The 26,197-nt window shown below is 41.8% G+C and overlaps 1 protein-coding gene across 1 annotated transcript in view; it reads left to right on the plus strand.

The window, feature by feature from the left end:
• DCBLD1 (discoidin, CUB and LCCL domain containing 1) overlaps nucleotides 1-26,197 on the plus strand; it is an 88,130-nt gene that overhangs the window by 24,587 nt on the left and 37,346 nt on the right. The window contains exon 2 of the mRNA XM_077812141.1: nucleotides 9,551-9,763. Coding sequence (XP_077668267.1) covers nucleotides 9,551-9,763 — 213 coding nt within the window. The remainder of the gene's footprint in view (nucleotides 1-9,550; nucleotides 9,764-26,197) is intronic.

Consider the following 26,197-nt stretch of genomic DNA (forward strand, 5'->3'; position numbering starts at 1 on the left):
TGTTTGACTTCCTGTTCCTATTTCTTCTTTTTGATGTCAGTAAGTAAACAGTTTGGTCTGACAAAATAATACACTACAATGATCCTTTGTTTCTCCTCCACCAAGCTGCTGCCTGTTCTTTGCTTTGGCAGCTAAGTGATTGCTGTGAGGAGCTGTTGGAGCATGTGGGTTAAAATGGTTCCTGAGAACCTAATACAGCCAAATATGTGTGGATACAATTCAAAGACAATACATTACAAGCAATTTTACTTTTCCTTTCACAGTTGAGCATGTTGCAAAGTAGCTGGGTTCCCCTTTTAAAAAGAGAATCTATGAAATTATACTAATTTAGAGGTCACCCTGATGCTCTCTCTAATGATATTATACTTGCCTGAATTTTCAGTTTTTAGTTAGGAACATTTTTAATTAAAAATCAGCTGTGAAACTCTCGACTTTTGTCTGTGATCGCCACAAGATGTTGTATAGCGTGTTGGAGCCACGCTACCATGGAGGCTATAGAGCTGGATTCCTAAAAGTTGCCTGTCATTGGGCAGATCATGCATTACAAATTTATACACTTTTTTTCACATATTGGACTTCCTGGGCCAGATCCTCACCTGGTGTAAATCGCATTCCATTGAAGTCAGTGGAAGTAGGTGAGTTTGCACCAGCTGAAGGTCCAGCACCAGCTGTTTTTAGTTTTCCAAACGCTGCCTTTTTTTTGTTAATGAGTGATCTCATACCAACTCCCTGGACAGCAAGCCCTCAACAGGACTCCGGTTTTGTAGTGCCGAATGATGTAGTGGAGTCTGGTTGTGAGCAAATGTAGTGTTCAGTGATATCTTGAGTTCTGTTGTTACCCTTCCTTTTCAATATGTATATGAGGCCACGAGACGTTTAGGTTGTGGTGCATTCTATAACATTTTAAACAGTTTAGATCCTGGATCCCTCAGCGATTGCTCCTCTACTTGTGTGACACCAGAAAAGTCATATTTCAGCAACAGTATAGTTACGCAATCACTAAGCCACTAGTGAAGACAAAACTTGAGCATTTTGTCATGAAAACCTGCTTTGACATGGTGGTTGCAGACAGCTGAACCCAGGATATGCTAGTGCTTATGACGATGCTTTCACGGGTGCAGTTGCACTGTTGCTCGCCGTTGCTGAAGTAGATATATTTATTTTGCATGTGCTACTCCTGGGGGAATTCTGCACCAAAAAATTAAAAATTCTGTGCACGATATTTTAAAATTCTGTATATTTTATTTGTCAAAATAGCCCAATATAATCACACCAGCTTCAATTATTTTGGTAATTTATTTCAAAATACCTGTCAACAAGTATGTCTGTAACAATGCAGGCAAAAAAAAGATTCAGGAAATGTTTTTGACATAGTTTGCTTACTAGGCATATTAATACAGAACTTTGACTAATAATTCATTTAAACTACAATACAGAAATGTATTTCCAGCACTCCTCAGAAGCAGTGTAAAGGTTTGGGGCAGTTGGGGTAATGGAGGAGCTGAGGGAGAGGGAAGTAATTGCTGGGAAGGAGCCTTGGAGTGAATCTGGATGGTGGTTGCCTGTGGGTAAGAGAAGTATGGAACAGGTTTTGGGGTGGGGAGAGGGATTGTTAGGGAGTTGGGAGCCTCCCCCATGCAAATCCTAGCTGACCCTTAGCCTCTCCCATTCAGTCAGGCACATCTTCCTCTCTCCCCATGTGTCCCTGCACTCCCATTCAGCCACCTCCCCCCATCCCCATGCAGCTGTGCATCCCCCGTCCTCATGTGGCCTTGCCATTCAGTGCCCACCCCAGTCTGTCTTCTCCCCCCCCACTAGCCCTTCTTCCTCCCCCTCAGTCTATGACACACAGCAACCTCATATGCCCAGCTCTGTGTCTCTCTCCCCTCCCTCCCCCCCCCCTCACCTGACCCTGCGGGCAGGACGCTGTGAGGAATGCAGCCTCTCCTCCTCTGTTGGCTGGTGAGCTGTCTGCCCTCTGTTCTGCCACTACAGCAGCCCCTGGTGGGCAAAAGGCATAATTGCCTTGCCTCTCCCGCAGAATTTTGTCCCCTAGCATTAATGTGCAGACAAGTTCTTCAAGAGAAGCAAATTCTGGCTATATTATTTTTTCCACTATTGTATGAAGTTGGTGTGACAGAGTGGAATATGTCTTTGATTTATGAACTCCATTTTGTATTGTGTGGCCAGAACATTGCATTGCATTCCAGACAGTGCCCTGCCCAGGAGACGTGCTTGCCACTCCATTGAAGGACCATCCCTGAGAAGCCATCAACACAGCAGTCTAGCGCCATCAACTTTGAATGGCTCTCAGCTACGAGCCCAACCCCATGGAACAATGTTTTTTTGACCTGGGCATGCAGGGGGTTTGGGCATGCATGACAAAGGGTGGGCACTGGAAAGTCTCAGTAGAGCACATGACAAAGAGACGGAGACTCTCCTTAAGAGTGTGGCGCTGCTCTGAGCAGGACAATCCATCATCACCAGTCTGCTCAAAACGCGATTTTTGGCTTGTTTTGAGGCAGTTGGGCCGATGTTTTTAGGCAGTTGTGGCCCACAGGTTTTTCTACTTCTCTCGTGGGCCATTTTTATTGTTTTGTTTTTTTGAGACCTGCCCAGTGTCATGGTGTTTTTTTGACACCAACCCTGCCTTCTGCTTATTTTTTCTGGGTTTTGTAGGTCTTCTGTCCCTGCCCCCACTGCTAATTAGGCTTCATTTGGGGTAGTTTTCTGGCAAGTCTTATCACCACATGTCAGAAGGGATTACAGGGGGCGGGGGCAAAGGCTGGAAGGACTCTTCCCAGCTTGAAACACTGGCAAACCTTGAACTCACAGAAAGGAGTGAGCTCAGACTAGTGGAGGGTGTGACTCGGGACTCTTGTTGTTTTCAAAGACTTGTAACAAATGGTTTTACTAGTGCAGTTTCTGTGATAAAGAAATTGCTTTGCTAAGCCTGTGCACCTTGCTTTCCTGCCTTGTTTTCAGTAACGGGGTTAAACTAGAAGCCCAGAGTGTCCTCAGCCTAGGTGGAGCTCCAGGGGAGCAAGTAAGTGACTGGGAGGCTCAGGTGGTCTAGGACATTGATTTCAGAGTCAAAGGCAGTTGGTGGTGGCACCCCATATCTCAAAGAAGGGCTCAGATGAAGAGCTAGAAGCAGTATCTGGACTTTCCTCAGACCCAGATAGCTTGGAAGTATATGGGAGCCAATGACTGAGTCATCTCCCAACAGGCTGGTGACCACAGAATAGTACTGGGCCAGGATGTAATAATTGGCAGCATGGGAATGCAGGGTTCTGTCAAAGTGATGATTAATTTTGCATGATGGTTACAGCAATGCCAATCATGAGATTTTAAATAAAATGGTTTGTGTGGGGCTACTCAAAAATTTTTCATCAAAACTTCTTGAAGAAAAAATTTTCCATTGAAAAACATTTTTTTCAAACTATCTACTTTCCACAGAAAATTTCAAATTTTCATTTAAAAAAACCCCAATGCCCGAAAGCTTAAATATTTTGCTTCTGTGGTACTTCATGGAAGTTGTAGTTTGATTGCATCATATCCCCATCCTCCTCCAATAGGATGGGCTTCTCAGATGGATATCCTCTCCCATAATGCCGTAGGGCCAGGGTCTCCCATGATGAGTTGCCTTTTCTCTCCAAGAGGAGAGACCATGAACGCTATAGGAGATGCAGTCCAAGCAGGGATCCTTGTTTACAGAGGAGATTGTGAGTCAGAGACACCAAACTACAACTCCCATGAGGCAAAGCAGCAGCATTTCAAAAGCAGATTTTGGGGTTTTGCTGAAATACTTCCACTGAAGATCAAAATTTTATGTGGAAAACTTATACAAGTACAAAATTTGTTGTTTGTGTATAAATTTTGTGCAGGAAACCCCAATTCTTGACCAGCTCTAGTTTTAGGTTTTCTATCTTCTGGTTTCTGAGTATTCCAGGTGCACTTTGTCACATTTTCAAGGTCTTTCACCACCACAAGCTTTTCTCCACAACCAAGTAAAAGCTGAGATTCTGACATTTGCTCTTGGGGTTTTGTTTTTGTTTGTTTGGTTTTTTTTCTGTCTAGTATTGCCTCTCCAGAATGCATTTTTCCAGCAGAGTTCAGTGTGGCATTTTCTCTAATCCAGCAGTATGAATCGTTGCTGAAAAAATAAAACAGGAAACATGCACACAAGCCACTATATAACCGCATTCAGACTTGGGGTGACTGTACCTTTTGAATTATTACTTTAACTCTTTGTGGCATAGATGCTTTTGTCATAAATGCCTCTGAGGTGAACAGTGAGAGCGTGGGAATAGGGGAGAAGTGCAGAAAAGCCAGTCTCATGTGCACTTATCTTTCATCAGCTTAATTATTTGCATGACTGCCCCAGCTAGATTCCAATAGCAGCAAGTCACAAAATAACATTTAATTCCTCACCTCAAAGGAGACTTTTTATTGCTAATTGGGTTTTGAGCAGGTATCTGAGCATACAGAAAATGGAGTTCTACCTGGGGAAGAGATTGTTATGATCTGGTTGACAGGGCAGCCTAGGGCCAGGTCTACACAACAGATTTTTTTTCCGGCATACCTATGTCAGTCCTGGGTGTGATCTCTGACAGCTGGCCGGCAAAAGCTCCTAGTGTACACAAGAGATGTACCAGAAAAATGTAGCTTTTGCAGGTGTCAATTATTTTGCTCAGGAGGGGCTGGAATAAGCTATACAAGTAAAAGCACAGCTTTGCCAGTTTAGCTGCATCCACACTAGGAGCATTTAGCTAGTATAGTATATGCTGGCAAAGCCTTCCAAGTGTAATCCTGGCCTAATTCTCTTTGGATGCTGTGCAATTTTAAAAGTGGTAGGGGCAGAGTCTTGAAAATGATTGATCAGTTTCCAGTTGTAGCTTGCTATGATTGCTTTTGAAATGACCTATGTAAAATTTATAAATTATGATAATGCAGCTATGCATGTTTTCCCCCAAAATAGGAATAGAAAATATGACAGAAAAAGCTTTTTTAACTGGCATGTTGGGAGAATGGGGGGGGTGCCAGTAAGTCAAAAATTCCAGTTAACTAAGTGGGAGGGAGTTTGGGTGCTGGAGGGTTTTGGGGGCATGGGGTTGGGGCTCAGGAGGAGTTTCAGGATGCCGGATCCAGGCGATGATCCCCTCGGGTGGCTCCCCCCAAGCAGCAACATGTCCCTGCTGCTCCTAGGTGGAGACGCGTCTGCACAGCTCTGCATGCTGCCTCTGTCTGCAGGCGCTGGCCCCGCAGCTCCCACTGGTTGCAGCTCCTGGCCAATGGGAACTGTGGAGCCAGTGCTCGGGATGGGGGCAGCGCGCAGAGCCACCTGGCTGCACCTCCACCTAGGAGCAGCAGGGACATGTCGCTGCTTGCAAGGAGCTGCCCGAGGTGAGTGCCACCCGGATCCAGCACCCCGAAATCCTTCCTATGCCCCAACCTCCCTCCTACACCCTAATTCCCTCCCAGAACCTGTTCATCCACCTAGGAGCAGCAGGGGCATGTTGCTGCTTCCAGGCAGCCACATGGAGCCAGGAAGGGAGCCTGCCAGCCCCACGCCAACCAGACTATAAACCAGACTTTCTATGAAGATCAGAAATGCCAGTTTATAGAGCTCTCCAGTTGGTAAAGTGCCAGATAACACAGACTTTACTGTACCTAGAATCGCCCCCACTGGGATAGAGGGATGGAAATTGGAACTTCCTGCACCGATGGGGATATGTCCCCTTGAAAAGTGGACAACTTTAAAGTAGGGCTACTAGAGCCTTGTGATGGATTTGGAGTAGCTTTGTATCTTATGAATACTGTATGGTGACCTGGTTATTGGGATGTTTACTATAGGAATATATTGATTTAGTTTAATAGGAGGATGCTGGAGGTGGGGGAGGGGAAGCAAGCAGGAAAGTAAAGTACGCTCAGGATAAAGCCACTTCTCCACAAACATCTGAGAATTGTTAAGAGTAAAGGTTCAGGAACACGAGAGATCAAAAGAATTATAGCTGGGGTTAAAAAGGGATTCTGTCGCAAGAGAGATGGGGTAGTTTGTTCAAAAGAATGAGACAGAGACCAAGGCGCCCCCTGAGGTGTCGTAGAATCAGAGTTTAAGGCAAGAAGGGGACCACCAGATCATCTAGTCTATCCTCCTGTACATCACAGGCCACCAACACCACTGAGCACCCGCACATAAAACCCAACAACCACAACTGAATCTAAGTATTGCAGCCCACGGGAGACTAGACTAATGTGCTATAGGCAGAGAATAGGAGGGACCAAGGTGCACCAGTGGCCGAGGCTCCTGCAGTGCACAGAAATGATAAGTGAGAGACACCCAGTTAATCTTGGCAAGTGACCTGCATTCACACGCCACAGAGGAAGGTGGAAAAATATCCAAGGTTGCTGCCAGCCTGATCGGGGGAAAATTGCTTCCCAACTCCACATATGGTGATCAGTGAGACCCTGAAAACATGAGCAAAAGCCCGCTAGCCAAGCACCTGACAGAGAGTCTGCTTGGTGCCACCCCAGAGCACTGGCCTGGCCATCCCATCCAGTGTCCTTCAACGACCATTTTAGAAGACATTAGGCCCGCCCAGGTTACCGTCAGTGTATGATTACCATATAGGTAAGTTAGACCTGGGTAGACTGTTGTTCTTAAAATCCTTTTTCTCTAAATGTTGTTCCTGCTGTGAAAATAAACAATAGTTTAAGAAATCTGTCTGAGCACTATCTAAACCACTTGTCCCAGACTCCCAAAGGGAAGGACCACGGGGGCTGAACTCAGTTAGATTTGCAGGTAAGCACAGTTGATACACTGGAAATTATAGCCCGGGGGGGCGGGGAATTGTGGAATTAGGTCAAGACAGGAGGCCAGAGACCTGAAAGGGTAGATTCAGATACACAAGAAAGAGGTCGAAGGTACAGATAGTCCAGTAACCCTGACAAGTCCTGCCAAGAAAAACTGTCTAGGAGATTTAATGAATTGGTGAAGCCCCATGGTGCCCTGGCCCTTGCTTTCTGAGTTCTGTTGATTCTAGATCCAAAGGTAGAGTGGAGTTGCCAATACCTTGCATCACTGTGGTAGGTTTTCCTTCCCCTCAGGTCCCCTGGTGCATTTTTCACCACAGAGACCCTCTGGTTTACTCCAGTATAACACAGGGCAGAATGTAACCCAGTGCAGCCAACAGAAATTTGATATTATTGGGACCTGTTATGTTTCCTGAGTTTTAGTGAGTTTTGCTCCACCACATTAAGTTGCATTTCAACTTTTTGCATTTAATTTCCTCAATTTTTGTTTTGTTTTATTTTTTATTTTTAAAGAAACAAAGAAAAGGAAAACAGAATCCCAGAGCTTTTCAACAATCGGAACTTAAAAGCTCCACTAGCTAAACCAATGTCATTTTGACAATTCCTGGCTCTGGAGTATATTGACATTCTTTAGGTGCACTGGCATGTGTATTGCACACTAAGATAACTCTAAGCACATGATCTGTAGAAGTACATGGCTTTAACATTAAGTGATTAGTTTTTGCACACATATGAAATGAATTTAAATGGTCAAATCTAATTAAAACCAAATTCTTTCAAATCTGGTAAAGACAGTACATCTCAGTGAGGACTAGTTGCGTACCAATCTTCTGATTCTGCCAATGGATTTATGTGTGTGAAGCCACATTCAAGTCAATATTTACCTACCCACAGTGCATCACACCTTTATCCGTAACACTGTGCTGCTGTGTGGACACAAGCATTGTAGTATGACTGTTCTACATGACATATAGTGTGAATGTACTCTTCCAAAATAGCTTTTTTGATTGTACTAATAAATTCTACGTCAGTGCAACTTCTGCGTGTAGACAAAGCTGTGCTTACCAATAGATGTTGCTACCAAGTGATAGCTATATTTATTATCGCTAGGCTGTTCTCACTAACAGCAACAACCTGCTCAAAAACCTAAATTGTTGTTTATCCTTACCATTTGCCTGTAACATCAAAAGTAAATAGAGCCACTATAACAAAGGGACTTTTTAGTGTGTGGTTTTTCCAGTAGTGTGAACAGTAGGGATCAGAATCACATTTTAATGGAATTTGGTTTTATAGTGGTAGGAGTCTGAATTTTCATCTTTCTTTTTCCAGACAACGTAAGCTAGTAATGATGATAAAGCTTTAAAATAAGTGCTGCTTTCTGTGAAAAGTGTGTGTGTGTTGCATTGAATGATGGCACTGTGTAAAAGTTTGACAGGTTGGAGCTTGTCTTTGCAAATTATGTCACCTTTTTTGTTGCCAGCATATCACATCTTCACCAGCACTTCATTTGTAGTTGCCATTTCACCCAAATGAGTTAAGTATTTTTCTTTTAGTAGTTTAAAACAGAAGGGGCATGACTGTTTGACCAAAGTAACCCAATGTAAACTTCTGGATAATTACAGTGTGAGACTCCCCAGCCATTCTGAGTAATTACTGTTATTCGTTAATATTGATAGTAAGTCATTATTTTAGCACTGATAATGTGAAAAATACTGTACAAGATACAAAGGTAAAGACTATCTATGACCCCAAGAGCTTAAAATCTGAGGACCTGACCCTGCAAGCATTTACGCATGTGAGTAACTTTACTTACTCAAGAAGTTCCACTGATTTCACTGGGAAACCCAGAGGCACGTATTTGCTTAAGGCTTTTTAAAATATAAACATCAAGCTACTAGTACACTTACTCTTACTCACACTATGTATTGCTTCCTTAGTAATCTGAGTCTCTTTTCTATACCTATGCTTTTTCTTTCAGCTAATGCTTTCTCTATTCAATCTGTGTCCCGCCCATTCCAACAGAGGTGGCTTGAATTTTCATTTGAACTTTCCAGTTGTCATACCTAATGCTGCAACTGACAGTTGTGCACCATCAGTGGCTCTAAACCATCCTGTAATGCCTTTGCACCATTGCCCACTAAGAGTGTGTGTTTTCTGTGTGCACACTGGATAAGTGGAGAGAAGAGAATAAACTTGACTATAATAGTGGTGGGGTAATGTGGGTTAAATTCTCTCTGTGCTTTCACATACGGTCTAACTTCCTTCTCCCCCAACAATACTGTGTATTGTATTTCACTGAAACATGCAGTGGTAACTCGGAAAAAAATATTGATGGCGAAATCATGATAGCCAGATGCTACATTATGTGCTCGCATTCTCAGCAGGATTTGGCCCTAAAATAGAAAATTAGAGTAAATTAATCTGTGTGTGATTCCTTCAAACTTGAAACAGTAGTTTCTAGAGCTTTTGGTATCTTGATACACAGCAACCACATTCTCCTCAAACCCCTCCCCCCCCCCCCCACACACACTCCCTTCTTGTTTTAAAAGAAGGATGCTGTGACTCCATCAATTTTAAATTTACAAGGACTTCTGTATAATAGCGACTAAGCTGAGGAGAAGTAATACAAAATAAAATGCTTTATTTTTGAAACTGGTGAGTGACTATTGATAACAATGCCTTATATATGTTGTTTTTTACTTCCTTTCTCCCTCACCCCTTCCACTCCAAACAGGGGATGGATGTGGGCACATGGTGGTGTATCAAGACAGTGGCACTCTGGCATCCAAGAACTATCCTGGGACTTACCCCAACTATACTGTTTGCGAAAAGAAAATTCAGATACCTCAGGGAAAACGACTGATCTTAAAAATTGGAGACTTGGATATTGAATCCGAGAAATGTGAATCTAACTACCTTACTATCCTTAGCTCTTCAACAATACATGGTATGTAAGAAAAATGGGTAAGATCATAAATTGTTAAAAGATTTTGGGTTTTAATTGATTGTGATCAGAGGAAAAGTATGGGAATTGTTACCTTGTTTCCTTATCAGAAAAATCTTCCTATATATTAGAGTATTCTGTTCTCAAGCATGTAAAGTGGTTGGTGTCTCACATAGTGTAAGAAACCTAGAAATATGGCCATTTTGTGTATACTGTACAACTGCCTGGCCAAAGTGAATGTGCAACAAGTACTAGCATGTTCAGACAGTTTTAGCTCCAAATATGTGAAATTTAACAATTATGAACTTTATATTGAAAGCACAAAGGGTTAGCCATCGTAAATGCTAATTGATCAGTCTTGGCTATTTCTCTGCTATACCCTTGTTGTGTATAGCAGCAATAAAATTAAAATAAAATGCTTCTCTACTTCACTAGACAGAGCTGAAATGCCAGTTGTAACTGGTCCCTCTGCAATAAGTCTCAAAGGCTCTCATACCTGTAGCTAGATAAGGTAAATTTTCACTGCATTGTGCTAAAGGAAAGCCTGAAGGGAGGAGAAGGTGCCAAGGGGAGCCTGCAGTTGGAAGGAAAGACTGGACTAGAGAAGGAGTTAGGACTGGAACAAACCTTAATTAACAACAGATTTTGCTAACTCATAAGCTTTAGTACCCAGACTTTCATGAAAGCAGAAATGGCAAATGCTCGGCCAGCTTTCACTTGGGTAAAATAACTGGACTAGAAGTTAAGCTGAAAAGATAGAACAACTAGATATTGTGAGAATGTATCCTGAATACATACCAAAAAACTGCTTATTCAGAAGAGCTAGTATCCTCTCAGGGGATACCTCATGCCTCCCCCATATCAACTTTTCAAAACCGTAGTTGATGTTGAACCTTTCCACCTGTTCATCCTGTTGGAGGTAAATTACCTTTCATGTCAGTGTGACCACTTACAAAAGTCACTGCTTTATATTCCGATGAAGGTGTGTGTAACTAGAATGAACAGATACCACATGTATAAGCTCTTATTATTAGATAAAATTTTATATAAAACAAGGATTGTTGGTTGTAGAATTATCTGTACTGTTTCCTCACCTGTATGTGCAACATTGGAAATTACTGATGGGTTGCAGTAGAGCAGGGGTTTTCAGCCTGTCGTCCACGGACCCTTGGAGGGTCTGCAGACTATGTTTAAGATTTCCAAAGGGGTCTCTGCCTCCATTTGAAATTTTTTTAGGGGTCTGCAAATGAAAAAAGGTTGAAAACCATTGGAGTAGAAGGAAGGGGAAGAGTAAGATAAATTCTACTTTGAGTGTTTGCTGGTTTTCAAGGTCACCCTAGCATGGTGCTTGTCTCAGTGTAGTGTGTGAATCTCTGAAGTTAAAGATTCACAAGATATCTTGATGGTAAAGAATGATTGCCTTTCATTCATGTGTGTGATAGAGCTGTAATTCATATGGTGCAATAAGACCAAGTGAGTTATTAGGTTTTTTTTTCACAAATGGAGATAAAGATAATGATCACCCTTCATGGGTGAGTTGTTTTTAAAATAGAAAGTCTTCCCAAAGTGTCAAGAGTGATATGTTCATATCCAGCACTTGCATACATGCTTATCAAGTGACTGTGTGAAAATATTTATTATGTAATGGTGGGAAGGGTTGATCAGGTTATTTCTGCAATTTTATTCACTTAAAGTATCTGGGAGTACCCAGCAACAAATTGTACAGGGCAGGTCATCATTGTTCCTTAATCATTTCCAGATAATCCCTAACCATGTCTCAGCTGTCTCATTACTGGGACCCCATCACCCTCCTCTCACATGAGGTGAAAGTGGGCTGTAATGGGGTGGGGTCTGGCTACTAGCTGTTCCTGACATAGGAGACCCAAACTCCCTTACTCAAATATTGTCCCTTATTTAAAATATTAATAAAATAACCTAAAATAAAAATATTAATCTAATTAATTTCCCCCTTTTTATCTATAATACATTCTTTTAAAAAAATCACCTGTAACTTGATTACCAGTAACATACATCTAGCCATTTGATTATTGCAGTTCTGCATAATTTTTCTTTGGTATAGTCTTGACATATAATCAAAAGATTTTAATAAGAAAAAGGGAAAATACGTACATATTTTAGAGGTGGAGAATAAGATTTAAATACTGGATGAAGTTCTAACCTCCTGTACCTCCGCCTGCCCCACCTCCCCCTTAAAAAAAAAAAAAAAAAGGGGGGGGGGCATCAAAGGCATCAACCAAAAACATGTCTTCAGGAGGCTCAGTTTTGCAGTTTTTCAGTCCATGGACACAGAAGTGTTGAGCATTATGCAATAAATTACCATGTAGTAACTTTAACTATTCCCACATCCTTTTTCTAATTACATAATTACTCATATGATTTACATTCTTAGTAACCAGCTGCACAGTCAGCAGATTTCACTCATACCTGAGCAGGGTGGATTTGATTTAAATCAAATTGATTTAAATCATGATTTAAATCACTAGTCAGGAAGACTCAATTTAATCATGGATTTCTACGTAAAAGTGCATTATTGTTGGCTGTTATAACCTTAATAAATATTCTTCACAACTCAGAGATAGATGTAGTTTATGCATTTTTAAAGTGATTTGTTTTGAAAACTTTTCAGATTAGTTTTACAGCTATATCAGAAAATGAATAATCGTTTGGTTATTTCATTTACCAAAGGTAATTGAAGTAGATAGTTCACTTCCCAGTGACTTCATAAATATCTCCAATTCAACAGCTTAATCATTATATTCGGAGGATTTGCTTGTCATGCTGTATTAGGAGGAGAACATCATCAGACAGACATTTAAATTGTTTTGTTTGATTAAAACAACGTTATGTATTCTGGATTTTTTCTTCAACAGCAAACATATAATATTTTAACAAAACAGGTATATGAATTTTTGAATGTAGTTAAATATTCAAGTTTTTTAAAATCAGGTTTGTTTTCGTTAAAACTGTTTTTAACTAAATTAGTTAAATGAAATATTTTATAAAAAAACCACAAAAATTAAATAGACTAGGTCAGCCAGGTCAACATGAGAAGCTTAAAATATTGGCTTCTGCAGCTAACTCAGTCATCTTCACCTTCATTTTCCTGTTTGTTCATAATCTGGAAAAGAAAAACAAGCTTTCCTGCTTTTTTCAGGTCCCAAATGATTTCTCAATTTGGAATGAATTAGTCCAAAGGAAGAAAATATTCTTTCTACACTGGCAGAAGAAGCTACTGCTGTTAAAAGTTAGGTTATCGCTTCAACAGTCTTTGAATCCAAGTGCTTAAGTGACTTCCACCAGTTCACTGGTGTGACTTTCTTTAAAACATCATCAGCAAACATATATTTCTTGAATGGTTCACCCTTAGCTCTGAAATTTATTATAGTTGGCATTATGGAGGGATGATTGCTGGATGTCCATGTCATAGCCATCTCCTCTTCTTCAGGAGTTACGGTTTGACCCTGGTACCGAGTATCGAGAATAATTTCAAGAAAATGAGCTGAAGATAGTACTTGTCCCATTTGTGGTTTTTTTGTTTGTTTTTTAATGCTTGTAATTTAACCCTGTCATTGCATATTTCCCTTTTTAACATCTCACTGAGTTCCTTCCAAATTTCAACAGCGTCAGCAATAAAACAGCCATTTCCCTGCATTTTGTTCAAGGCTACAGAAATAGGCTGCAGGGTACTCAGCAGGTGTTCAACATTTCTCTTCAGCCCAATGTTGAGATCTTTGGCTGTGACGGTGCCATCTATTTTTTCACGATTTTGTTCACAAACTGCCATCAGATTAGGCCAGTTCTTGATACAGTGCTCAAAACACTCCACTACTGAGTTCCATTGCACGTCTTGTGGGAGAGTTAGCTTGGTTCCTCCCACTTTTTTCAGAGCAGCTGCTGCAAAGTGGTTGTTATGGAAGTATTTTGCAATTTCAACAACATTAGCCTTTATTTCCAGAACACTGAAGTCTTTGGCTGGGAGGTGCATCAAATGAGCACTGCAACCATATGTTGTTAGCTTGGGACTCTTTCGACCCGCTTCTAAATAATTTCTTCTCATCTTGGATACATTTGCAGCATTGTCTGTGACCAAGCTGTGTACTAGACATTTGAATTTTTTTTCACAGTTTGTTATAGCTTTTACTGCTACTTCTTGTAAGTATTCTGTGTGTGCATTTCCTGATGTATCAATTGTTTCTGTAAGGAAGACATTCCCTTCTTCAGTTGTCCCACAAGCACATACAACAGGATCATTGTGGACATTGCTCCACCCATCAAGACTCAGGTTAACAATTTCACCCTCTAGATGTTTTGCACACTGCTCAATTTCTCTTTCATACACTTTATCCAGCAATTTGCCTGCAACATCTGCATCTGGTGGACTGTATCCTGGTCTTAATGACTGAACCACGTTAATGAAGTGTGGGTTATCAATCATATGAAAAGGAGAGTTTGTTGCATAAACAAACCAAGCAATTTTTTCATCAATTACCTCTTTTTGTAATCTGCTGGTTCTTATCACAAACTTATCTGTGGTTGTTTCTGGATGATGGAGTTCTTTTTGCTACAGGTGATGTACTGTGGCTATGTGACATACATGACGTGACTGAAACACTGTCATAGGCAGATAACTGAAACTATAGAAAATGATGGTGATCTTGAAGGTAGATTGTCTTCAGAATGCTGTATGTTGAGGATGGATTCTCCTAAACAAAATAAGTCAATGCAGTTATTTAATTATTATTACCATACTGTTCATTTAGTATTACTCATTGCATTCACTGACGCCCAGTACTACTTTAAAGGTGAAATTGTAAAAGGAAGATCTGCCTATTTCAGCTATTTATTTTTTATCACAACTGCATCTAAAATGATAGTACCATAGAGTAACAGCTATATTTTTTGCTCAAAAATGAGAATTCAAGAATAGTCCAGAAGGAAGACAGGCAGTCCTTAAGGAAGAAGTATGAAATAAAAAAGTTTACCAACCTGAAGATCCTACATGTTCCTTTCATCATCTTCAACGCAGCTTCCTCCTGAGAAGGAACACTTACCATGATGTTGTTTCATTCAGGCACCACTTTTGTTTGAGTAGCAGCCGTGTTAGTCTTCTACTGCCTGTCCCTCCCTTCTCACATTTATCTCCAGACTTCTTCTCCTTGTCCAGATCTATTCCTCCCCCAACAATCTTCTATTCATTGAACTTTTTGAAACTTTGCACTTTTAGAGAGAGGTAAGGGATTGACTCTGTGTACACAAATTTGCAGAGGACAATAGGCTTGAGGTCTGTTATTTCTCACCTCTATATAATTATTTTAAAACATTTTTGCTGTTAACATGCTTGTTATCTCTGGAGACACAAATCCACAGTTTGAGAACGGCAAAACTAAGCATCTCTGATTGTATCTTCCAGACTGAGCACTGAGTCCCATTGGATAGATGGAAAGATTAGCCTAAATAATCTATACAAAAGCCCTTGGAACCCCATAAGATTCAATCCCTAATCCATGAACTATTGGAACTCATTTACAAAACTTTTAATAAACACTACATGAATATATTGTCTCATACTATAGAATTAGAATTTATAATCCCTATTACATGATGAGATATCTTTGAGCTATAAAGTATCTTAATAAAAACTATCTTTAGATGGGTTTTTTCCTCAAAAAGCATTTTATCAAAAAAATCCAATTTAAACTGATTTTTTTTTTAAATCACTGATTTTTATCCACCCTGTACCTGAGTAAGCACGCTGTGAGTTTTGTTGGCACCATTTTTGGTGCTTACTATGTGCACAGCTCATTGAATCCTTAAGTGTTAGGTTTGTGTGGTTTTTGTTTGTGTGTTTGGTTGTGTTTTTTGAATGCTTTTCTTACCACTTGTGCTTTTAAAAGATATTCAGAAAGGAATAAAGAGAGTTAACCCTGTGCTAAACAGAGTTGCACCAGTTTAACTAAAAGTATGATTTTATATCTATTTGGTTAAAACAGTGAAACCCTCTGTGTGGACGCTCTTAAATCAATTTAAATCTGGCTTTATATCTATGAGGCTTGCATCAGTAAATTTATGGGTGCAAACTCAAGTATACAGGTGTCTACACAAATGTTTGCACCTGGTTAACTATATTGGTATAAAATCACACCTTTACTTAAACTGGGCCAACTTCGATATGTAGACAAACACTTAGGGTAAGAGCAAAGCCCTTTTTTTCCTATGTTTGAATCAGAACATGTCCATTAATGTGTGTAATATGGCTCAAAATATCCTTATTTTCAAATGGTACAGAGTATTGCAGGTACAGCACCAACTTTCTATATAATGTCCAGATAAAAGGTGATGGTTTTTGCCAATAAAGGGTCTTGCTTTAGACCATTAAAATAGATTCCAAAATAAGTCAGTTCTTTGACTTTTTCTCTCTCTCCATTTTAATGGATAAAAACAAGGCATTCAGTTGACATACTATTTTTATAGCAGAAATAGCAGGACTTCTGTAGTCTGTAGCTTAAGCTTTTCTTTGGGTTTTCGTTTAAACTCATATTTAACATTTTGAAACTTTCACGTTTCAGGCTGAAATTTTCCATGCTTGGTTTCTGCCCTAAAATGAAGTTTTTATTTTTTAATGGCAATTTGAGCAAAAAGTATCTAAGGGGAAATGTATGGAATTATATTGTATTCGAGAAATAGTAATTGGAGACTCTATCATACATAGGTGGTCATGTTAATATTATTTATTTTGTGGTAAAACCAAAGGGCCTAATCTGTGTTCAAACAACAAAAAGGAAGTTGCCATCTCCAAAGAATTTATTGGTTTTGTAATTATTTCTAAGATTTTTCTTAATTGAGTAGGGTGTGATAGAGTTCCCAACTCTTAATTTTTATCATGAGGTTCATGATAATTGGTGTTTTTCTTAACACCTGGGCTCCTGGAGTCATGTGAATATGAGAATTTCAGTTTACTTTTTTTTTTTATGGCAGTATCTAGCTCTAATGGCTGTGAAGAAAGCTTGAAAATATGCTTTAAAGGCTTGGAGGGGTGGAAAGGGCAAAGAAAACGAACCCAGGATGTAATAATGTGTGGGGGGGGGTTGTTTTTAGTCTCATGATTTTTCAGGGCCTGCCTTCTTGTTTTTGAGTCATTGGGGTTAGCAGTACTGGATTTTCTAAACCTCCTAAGTAATTCAGGAGCATAAATGTTGTGAGGTTCTAAAACCATCCTCTGAAAGATCTGGGGCTGGCCACTGTTGGAAAAAAGAAAGATGCTGGACTAGATGGATTTAGGGTCTGATTCAGTATGGTAATTCATGTATTCGTACGAAAGTCCATGAGATTTACGCTCCAAAGTCACTTAAGAAACTTTGAAAAATCCAGTATTGCCAATCCCATACATTAGAATAATTAAGTAGGCCCCAAAAGATCGTAAGTCTCTCTGACTTTCTGACTTTGTTCTCCAGTTCTGAGTCACTTACATGTTTTTGAAAGTGCTGCACCTCCCACTCCAAGAGACCAAGATGCGCAATGGTTTGTTACATTTATACTTAGATTTAAATCAAGTATCAGCTGCTTCTGACCCCGAGTCCAGGTCTCTTCTCTGCATCCCTCCCCATCATGTACTTCTACCCCTAGATGATGTTTCCTTCCTTCCAAGTATATAAGATGTCAGCTTCAGGGATTTCTCTTTTTGCCTGTATAATAATCAGTGATTCTGTAAGTAGTGAAAACACGTTTAATAGGAGTAATTTAAGACCAATATTTTAAAATGTCATTATTTTTGTAATTGTCAAATGTTTAAAACAAAGAATCCAAGAAGCTTTGATATGCACTAAAAATCCCAATGTATGAAGTCCGAAAGTCAACAGTTCTGGTGAGCAAAGCTACTGTGTTTTCATGATGTATGCAATAATATGACAAGCCCCAAAGGGAACTTTATTAAATTATTTCTTTTAATCAACATAGTAGAACACCTGGATACTACAAAAATTGGAAGAGCTGGTATATAGTATAGAGAATCAGTCAGAAACACAAAGTATTTTACAAAATACATCTGAGGCTTCCAAGTAAATTTCCCCTTAGTACAACTACAATTCCCCAATGGCAAAAATGATAACTTCCCCCATATATGTATGTCCCTCATACGTTAACCTTATAAGTAAATCATGATTCAGACTCTATAATTATCTTTGGTTGGGACTAAATTACTAAAGCAGGGCATACACGAGTTCATTTTTGAACTATTGATGTTCCATAGCCTAAAGGAAACTATTGCTCTATATAAATGAGTGGGTTTGAGGATTTGTATTATCTGATTGCTCTTTTTTCCCCCCTGTTTCCCCTTTAAGTCTGTGACTCTAGGAGTTAAACAACAAAAAAAACTAAATATAAGTAATATTTAAATTTGTAGCACACAGATTTTATAGACTAACATAGATAATTTTGGTTTTAAAAATTCTGTTCTTGAAAAATATATATAAATTGAAAATTGCTTATGGTGAACTACTAAACCTTGCCTTTCAACTCCATTACAAAACTGACATTTTAGTGCTCTTCATCCTTTCATGCTTTTGTGTTTTAATAAAGCTGTGTATGAAACCATTGTACTTCGATATTTACAATCTCATTTTTTAAATGGCTGAACATTAAAAGAAGCTTAATGTAGTTGTAAAATAAATCCTGCACTTCTATAACCTGGTGGCTCTTGATTCTCCTGTGCTAAAGAGGTCAATAAATCATACTCTTAAATCACTATTGACCAACATTCCAATAGTAAACAAAATATAAATTGCTTATCCTCAATTAATATGCCACTTCTCTCAAGTCCCTCTGACTCAAGTTGGTACTGGTAGCTCTCTACAATCCCAGTAAGCTGTGCAGGTATAGGGAACCTGAAGCATTTCAAAAGTATCATTACTTAGGCTCATTGCTCTACAAAGATACTAATAATCAGCGTTCACCGGATGAAGCCTCCAAACCAAGTATTGCACTTGTAACTAATAGTTTGGGCTCGGAGTACGTGTAAAGGTACTTCTTCCAGTGCTTGCTCATGTCGATTCCATTCTAGGTGCGTGTGCACTCATATGCACAGTCGTCAGATACTTTTGCCTTAGCAGTATCTGTAAGGTAGGCCGTGGTGTCCCCTTGAGTGCCACGCTCATGCAGTGGTATGTTAGGCGCCGCCGACCCTATGCCCTCTCAATTCCTTCTTACCTCCCTTGATGGTCAGTTGGTCAGAGCACCTTGTCTTGCATTGCAAGAGCGTTAGCTGTTCTTACAGTGCATTGTTCTGTCTCCTTTGTTTTTCTGTTGTTAGGTACTTAGTTAGACCATTAGGTTAAGTGTCAGAGTAGTTTAGTAGTTAGAGTCCTGGATGGGACTTCGCCTCAGAGCGGGGCATGTCCTGTTCACCAGGCTTTAAGCCATGCTCACTGTGCAGCTGGCTGATGCCCTTTAGCAACCCTCACAACAGCTGTTCAAAGTGTTTTGGGGAGTCCCACAGAAAGGACAAGTGCAGGATCTGCAAAAACTCGCCCTTGAACTTAAAAGGGGTGGAATATTCACTTGAGGGCCCTCCGCACAGAGGCTGCAGTTCATCCTGCCTCAGAGCCCTCTTGATCAGACGCCATGCCTGGCACCTTGTCATCATTACACAGTGCACCACCAGCACTGGAATCTGCCCAGCACTGCTCCCCCTCGCTGGTGCCTATGATGCGGTGAAAGTCAACAGGGCTGCCGTTACCACAGAAAAAGGGGGCTTCGGGCAAAGGACTTATGTTAGGCCACATGCCCGCCCCGGAGCTACTTGGGGGTACTGCTGCGGTTGGACCCCTTAGCCCAGCCAGGGACCCACTTCAGACTCCTGGGAGTGGCAGGGGTCCCTGCCCCTTGTAGGGCCATCTGTGCCCAAAGCAGGCCCAGTGGCCAAAGAGCAAGTAGGCCTGCCAGCACCACAGACACCAAGCCAGCTAAGGCCCCAGGATCTATGGGCAAGCCGGTTATGGGACTGTCCTCTAAAGCAGCGGTGCATCCCCAGACAGCAGGTGTCAATCCCCATCACCATGGCCTAAGACACTGTCACTGGATCCTCGATTCCTGGTCAGAAGATCCCAGTCCCTGATGCCAAGGTCTCCACCTATGAGGGACAGGACACCTGAGTCACAACAGCGATCCCTGTACCATCAGGCCTCCTACTCGAGATCACCATGGCGTGGATCACCATCGCCTAGATGGTCTTCCAGGCATTGATCACCCCCCAGTGCAGGATCGTTCCCCGTCGTGGCACTGGTCTCTGGCTCCCCGGTACCGCTCTTTGGGCAGGCACTGATCCTTGCCCTCTCCTTACCGGTTGCTGATGAGGGTCATTCAGCAGACTCAGCCATCTACAGCTCCGCCCTGGGCACTGAAAGGGCAACGGTCTGAGTTGGAAGAACAGTTCAGCTCCTCACCTATAAAAGGCGAATTGCCACCGGGCCGTGAGACTGGCACGGCTCCTACAGCAGCAGTCTGGAGGCAGGGGCAGTGGCCTGCTCAGTGGCAGAGCTGGAACCCGTGAGGTGTATCTCTTATTCCGGTCCTGCACTCACACTGTTCCTCCCAGGCTGCATCAGACAAACTGCCCCCAGCACAGCCGACGCCAGAGTCCGAGCACGGTGCTGAATCCGATGCAGGGGCGACACAGCAGGCCCCAATGCCCAAGTAGCTGTCCCCAGATGAGCCAGGGGAAGCAGCCCCTCCCCCTGCGGTGCAGTCATCTTCATAGTCTCCGGACGAAGTGGTGACAGGCCCCTCGCAAATGAGCAGGCCCCCCGACGACTTCAAGAAACACCCAGCCCTGCTCAAAAGGATGGCTGCCAAACTGAACTTGGAGGTCAAGGAACTAGCAGAGGATTCTGATGACCTCTTTAATATCATACCCTCTTCCACCCTGGCCCAAGTTGCGTTACTCATGCACCCAGAGGTCCTAAATATTGCTAAGTCTGTGTGGCAGACCCCCTCTTCTATTCCGTCTGCCTTCAAGAAGGCAGAAAAGAAGTACTATGTTCCGGCAAAGGGATTTGAATACCTGTACATCCACGCTCCAGCATGATCCCTGGTCATGTCCAGGGACAGGCAAGCGGCACACCGAAAAATAAAGACGCCAAGAAGCTGGACTTGTTTGGCAGGAAAATTTATTTGACAGCCAGCCTGCAATTTTGGGTGTTTATCCCATCAGGCCCTGCTAGACATGTAGAACTTCAACCTGTGGGACTCCATAAGCAAGTTCAAGGATGGCCTTCCACAGGACCGAGCCCAGCAGTTCACCATCTTGGTGGAAGAGAGCAAAGCGGTGGCGAGAGGCTCCCTCCAGATGGCCTTGAATGCTACGGACTTAGCGGCCAGGGTAGCCATCTCTGCGGTGGTCATGAGGCTGTCCCAGGAGCTGCAGAGTACCCTCCAGGACCCCCATTTGAGGAATCAAGGCTCTTTTTTTGGAGCTGACTGATGCACGGCTCCGCAGCCTTAAAGATTGCCATGCCACCCTCCCTTCTTTGGGCCTACACACCTCTGAGCAGGCTAGAAAGCCATCTGTCCCCTGCCACTTCCGTCAAGGTTGTGGGGTGTCCCTCAGTCCCGCTCCTACAGGAAGAAGGGCAGAGACAAAGGATTTAAAACAGTGTCACCCTTCATCTTCCCATTCCTCTGCCCAGCCTGGTTCTTCCAGAGGCCAAGGAAGCCAGAAGTGGGCATTTTGAGGATGCGCCCGAGGACAGAACCCCAGTCACTTCCCAGGATCCATACCCCTGATCTTTCCTCAACCGCCTGCACTCCCAGTTGGCCTGGTCATGGCTGATCTTGGACCTTTGGGTGCTCGACATATCATCTTCAGGCTACACCCTGCAGGTCCCTTTCTTCTATCTCAGCCTTTCATCCACCGCTTGAGGGTATGTCAGTTTTCACCTAGGACATGACTGCCAGGTTCTTCAAGGGCCTCTACCCGCACATCAGGAACCCTGTTCCTCTATGGGACCTGAATCTTGTGCAGACACAGCTCACGGGACCCCACTTCGAACCTCTGGCTCCCTGTTCTCTTCTCCTTTCCTGGAAGGTTGCATTCCTAGTTGCAATAACATCCGCCTGTCGCATCTCTGAGATTAGGGCGCTTACCTTGGAACCGCCCTATACGGTCTTTTAGAAAGACAAGGTCCAGTTGTGGCCACACCCACAACTTTCCTGCCCAAGGTAGTCTCATAGTTTCATACAGGCCAGGACATTTATTTACCTGTCTTTTTCCCCAAAGCTGCATAAGTCGGAGGAGGAGTGTAGGTTGCATTCCCTAGATGTCAGCCGGGTGCTAGCCTTCTACGTTGAAAGGACCAAGCCATTCCTCTGGTCGATGCAATTGTTCGTTGTGGTGGCCGACAGGATGAAAGGTCGTCCAGTGTCCGCTCAGAGGATTTCTTCTTTGATCACTGCCTGCATTCACTGCTGCTACAATTGTCACCACCCACTCAACCAGGGTGAAAGCCTCTGAAGCAGCTTTCCTAGCCCAGGTACCTATCCAGGACACCTGTAGGGTAACCACCTGGCTGTCCATCCACACATTTATGTCCCATTATGCAGTTACCCAGCGGGCCCGGAATGATGCTGGCTTGAGCAGAGCTGTACGTCACTAGACTGTGAACTCCGAGCCAACCTCCGAGGATACTGCTTGTGAGTCACCTAGAATGGAATTGACATGAGCAAGCACTCGAAGAAAAAACGGTTACTTACTTTTTCATAACTGTTGTTCTTCGAGATGTGTTGCTCATGGCCATTCCATTACCTGTCCTTTGTCAGAGTTGAAGGAACCAAGAGGACATAGGGTCGGCTGCTCCTAATATACCAGCGCATGAATGCGGCACTCAGGGGGGCACCACAGCTGACCCTATGGATACCGCTAAAACAAAAATCTCTGACAACTGTGTACGTCGGCACTAGAATGGTTTAAAATTAATTTTATTAATCAGATGACAAAACTAGTCTGACTTCAGTTTCACTAAAACTGCTCACCTTTGTCAGCCGTTCATTTAAATATTAACATAGCCATGCACATGCTACCTTCCAGAGAAGCAAGACAATCTTCTTCTCAAAGGCACAGCTTTAAAGCCGAAGACACATTTAATCACAGAGCGAGATGGACTGAAACATCAAGGAATTAAGAATAAGGCCCTGCTCTTGCAATGAGCACTCTGTGAGCAGACCCTTAACTCAGTGGGGCTCTCTACAGGCACTGCTTACTGAAGCTTACTGCAGGCTCAGAGCCTAGTAAAAGAAAAAATGAGCTTTTAAATAATAGCTACTGATGTAAAAACAAGATTAACTGTGTGGACTACTGGTCCAGGGAAGGCTAGAATAATTGTCATGCAGACTTGTTTGCCCAGTTTGTAACACATTGTAACAATCCATTTCTTTTTTTTAAGATTGATAGAAAATAACTTTTTAGTGGCCATATTTCAATTCTTTTGCCTGTCAGCTTCCAGCTCTTGCCTCCCAACTCAATCTTCCAGCCCTCTCTGCTTCTCCTCTCTTCCCGCCCAGATTGCTTGGGGGTATTTTTATTTATTTTGTGAAATAACCTTCAACCCTTCTTGAGAAAGGAGGGTGATTGAAGGATAGATACTTTACCCACTGAAGTCAATGGGAGTCAGATTTGGTCCTTCATGGGTGGCTGTTAAACCTGCTGAGTGGCTAGCAGTGATTTGGGTAGTTAATCCAGGTAACTTGTTCTTGCATATTTTATTAGCCAGTCACCAATGCAAAACTGACTTCAGAAAACCTATTGGAAAATGCTTTCTCCTCCCCAGACTCAGCAACTAAGTAGTATTAAACAAATTTTATAAGTGAGTATTTTTCTATATATGGGTACCTGTGATGACTAGTCCCTGTATTTGTTAGAACTGGGTTTCCTTAAACCTATTTCAAAAGATTCTTATACCTGTCATTATGTCTCAAGAGGACTCATCCCACTAGTTTTATTATCATCATTATTATATCTTGTATTAAATGACTTGTGTAACTATAGGTGTGACAGGTACTTTTTCCCTTCACAGGAAACTCATGAGTGTAGTATTGTTTCTGGTATTTCAGGTAATCTAGTAAATTGTCTGGACAAGCTTTCATTGTACACCAAATTGAGCAGTTTCTAAATAGGCTTGTGTCATAAATATAAAGGGAAGGGTAAACCCCTTTGAAATCCCTCCTGGCCAGGGGAAAGCTCCTCTCACCTATAAAGGGTTAAGAAGCTAAAGGTAACCTCGCTGGCACCTGACCAAAATGACCAATGAGGAGACAAGATACTTTCAAAAGCTGGGAGGAGGGAGAGAAACAAAGGGTCTGGGTCTGTCTGTATGCTGGTCTTTGCCAGGGATAGACCAGGAATGGAGTCTTAGAACTTTTAGTAAGTAATCTAGCTAGGTATGTGTTAGATTATGATTTCTTTAAATGGCTGAGAAAAGAATTGTGCTGAATAGAATAACTATTTCTGTCTGTGTATCTTTTTTGTAACTTAAGGTTTTGCCTAGAGGGGTTCTCTATGTTTTTGAATCTAATTACCCTGTAAGATATCTACCATCCTGATTTTACAGGGGGGATTTCTTTATTTCTATTTACTTCTATTTTTTATTAAAAATCTTCTTGTAAAAAACTGAATGCTTTTTCATTGTTCTCAGATCCAAGGGTTTGGGTCTGTGGTCACCTATGCAAATTGGTGAGGCTTTTTATCCAACATTTCCCAGGAAAGGGGGGGTGCAAGTGTTGGGAGGATTGTTCATTGTTCTTAAGATCCAAGGGTCTGGGTCTGTAGTCACCTAGGCAAATTGGTGAGGCTTTTTACCAAACCTTGTCCAGGAAGTGGGGTGCAGGGTTTTGGGAAGTATTTTGGGGGGAAAGACGCGTCCAAACAGCTCTTCCCCAGTAACCAGTATTAGTTTGGTGGTGGTAGCGGCCAGTCCAAGGACAACGGGGGGAATATTGTGTACCTTGGGGAAGTTTTGACCTAAGCTGGTAAAGATAAGCTTAGGAGGTTTTTCATGCAGGTCCCCACATCTGTACCCTAGAGTTCAGAGTGGGGGAGAAACCTTGACAGCTTGATCCAAAGAAAAGCATTAACAGCTTGGCTGCAGTATCTTTCCAACGTTTCAACCTTAGCAAGATTGTTATGAACAGAAAGATCTCTGCCTTTTTTTTAATAAATACCCTCTAACTATTTCAGATCAGAACAGATTTACATTTTTCACTATGCTTTATTGCTCTGTGCTTTAATAATGCAGTGTGAAGAACTGTAATCTGTCACACCTCCATTTCTTTAACTAGCTCTGACCAAAGGAGAAGTACAAGGGATATTAATTGTAGGGCATGCAGGCAATGCTCTTATTCCATCAGATTTTTTAAAATATAATTACTTTTTATTATGACACTGTTTCCCTGGGGCTTACAACTTTTTTTTTTTAAACCTTCCCTTCAGCTTTTACATAAAGAATTGTTCTCCTTTTATTGTATTAATAATCTTTTGGAAGCACTCCCTGGAATTAAACGTCTCTCTTTTGTAAAGTGATAGCACTTCTTCTGAAGCTTATAGGCATTCCATACTACTTAATGCTCTTTAAAAATGAGAGTTGACAAAATAGTAACTTTCAATAAGCCTTCTGGGAAAGTCCTGACTCTAAGTGCCAGCTTCCATTGGGCACAGCAGGGTCTTGAACTGGATCCCCCAACATTCCAGGTGAATGCCCTGACAACTAGGCTGTTGGGTGTTCTGCAGTTGTGTCTCTTTTTCATGAAAAATTTCAAAAGGTCTCATTTTCGTTCTGATACAAAATGAAAACAACTGTCAAAAATCAAAATCTTTTGTGAAATGGAATTTGTGTTTTTCAGCCAGCCCTACATAGTGTCATCTTGGGCCTTGAGATCTGAGATGAAGCCAACATAATCCAAGCCCATTGCCACCTCCATCCCACCCTGGCCCCTGGGGCATCCCAAGTACCTGCTTAATAAATGGCAACCACATGCAGAAGTGACCATTTAAAAAGTTGTTTTCCCACAACAAACTCATCGGGACACAAGAGGTCCGAGCAGGCAGATGCAAGATGCAGCCTGCTGCACAGGGGTCGGTTTGTGGGGAGAAGGCTAAAGACAAAGAGGAGAGACGAGTCCCTTAATGAGGTCATGTTGATATTTGAAGAAATTGGGAGCAGAATGACTGACCTGGAAGGAGACAGAGGGGAGAGTGTGAATTTAGGAACACGAATTTATTAGCAAGTAGCCTATTACAGAAAAAAAAATAAATAACTTAAAAAGAAAGAGAGACCTGGTAAAGAAGATAGAGAGGACCATAAAAAGTACCACTGGATAAGTAAAGAATCCTTTTTAAAAAGGAGGCACCAAACTTCTTAAGAGAAGTAGAAAGAC

Source organism: Eretmochelys imbricata, chromosome 3, assembly GCF_965152235.1.
Source record: "Eretmochelys imbricata isolate rEreImb1 chromosome 3, rEreImb1.hap1, whole genome shotgun sequence".
NCBI classification, from domain to species: domain Eukaryota; kingdom Metazoa; phylum Chordata; order Testudines; family Cheloniidae; genus Eretmochelys; species Eretmochelys imbricata.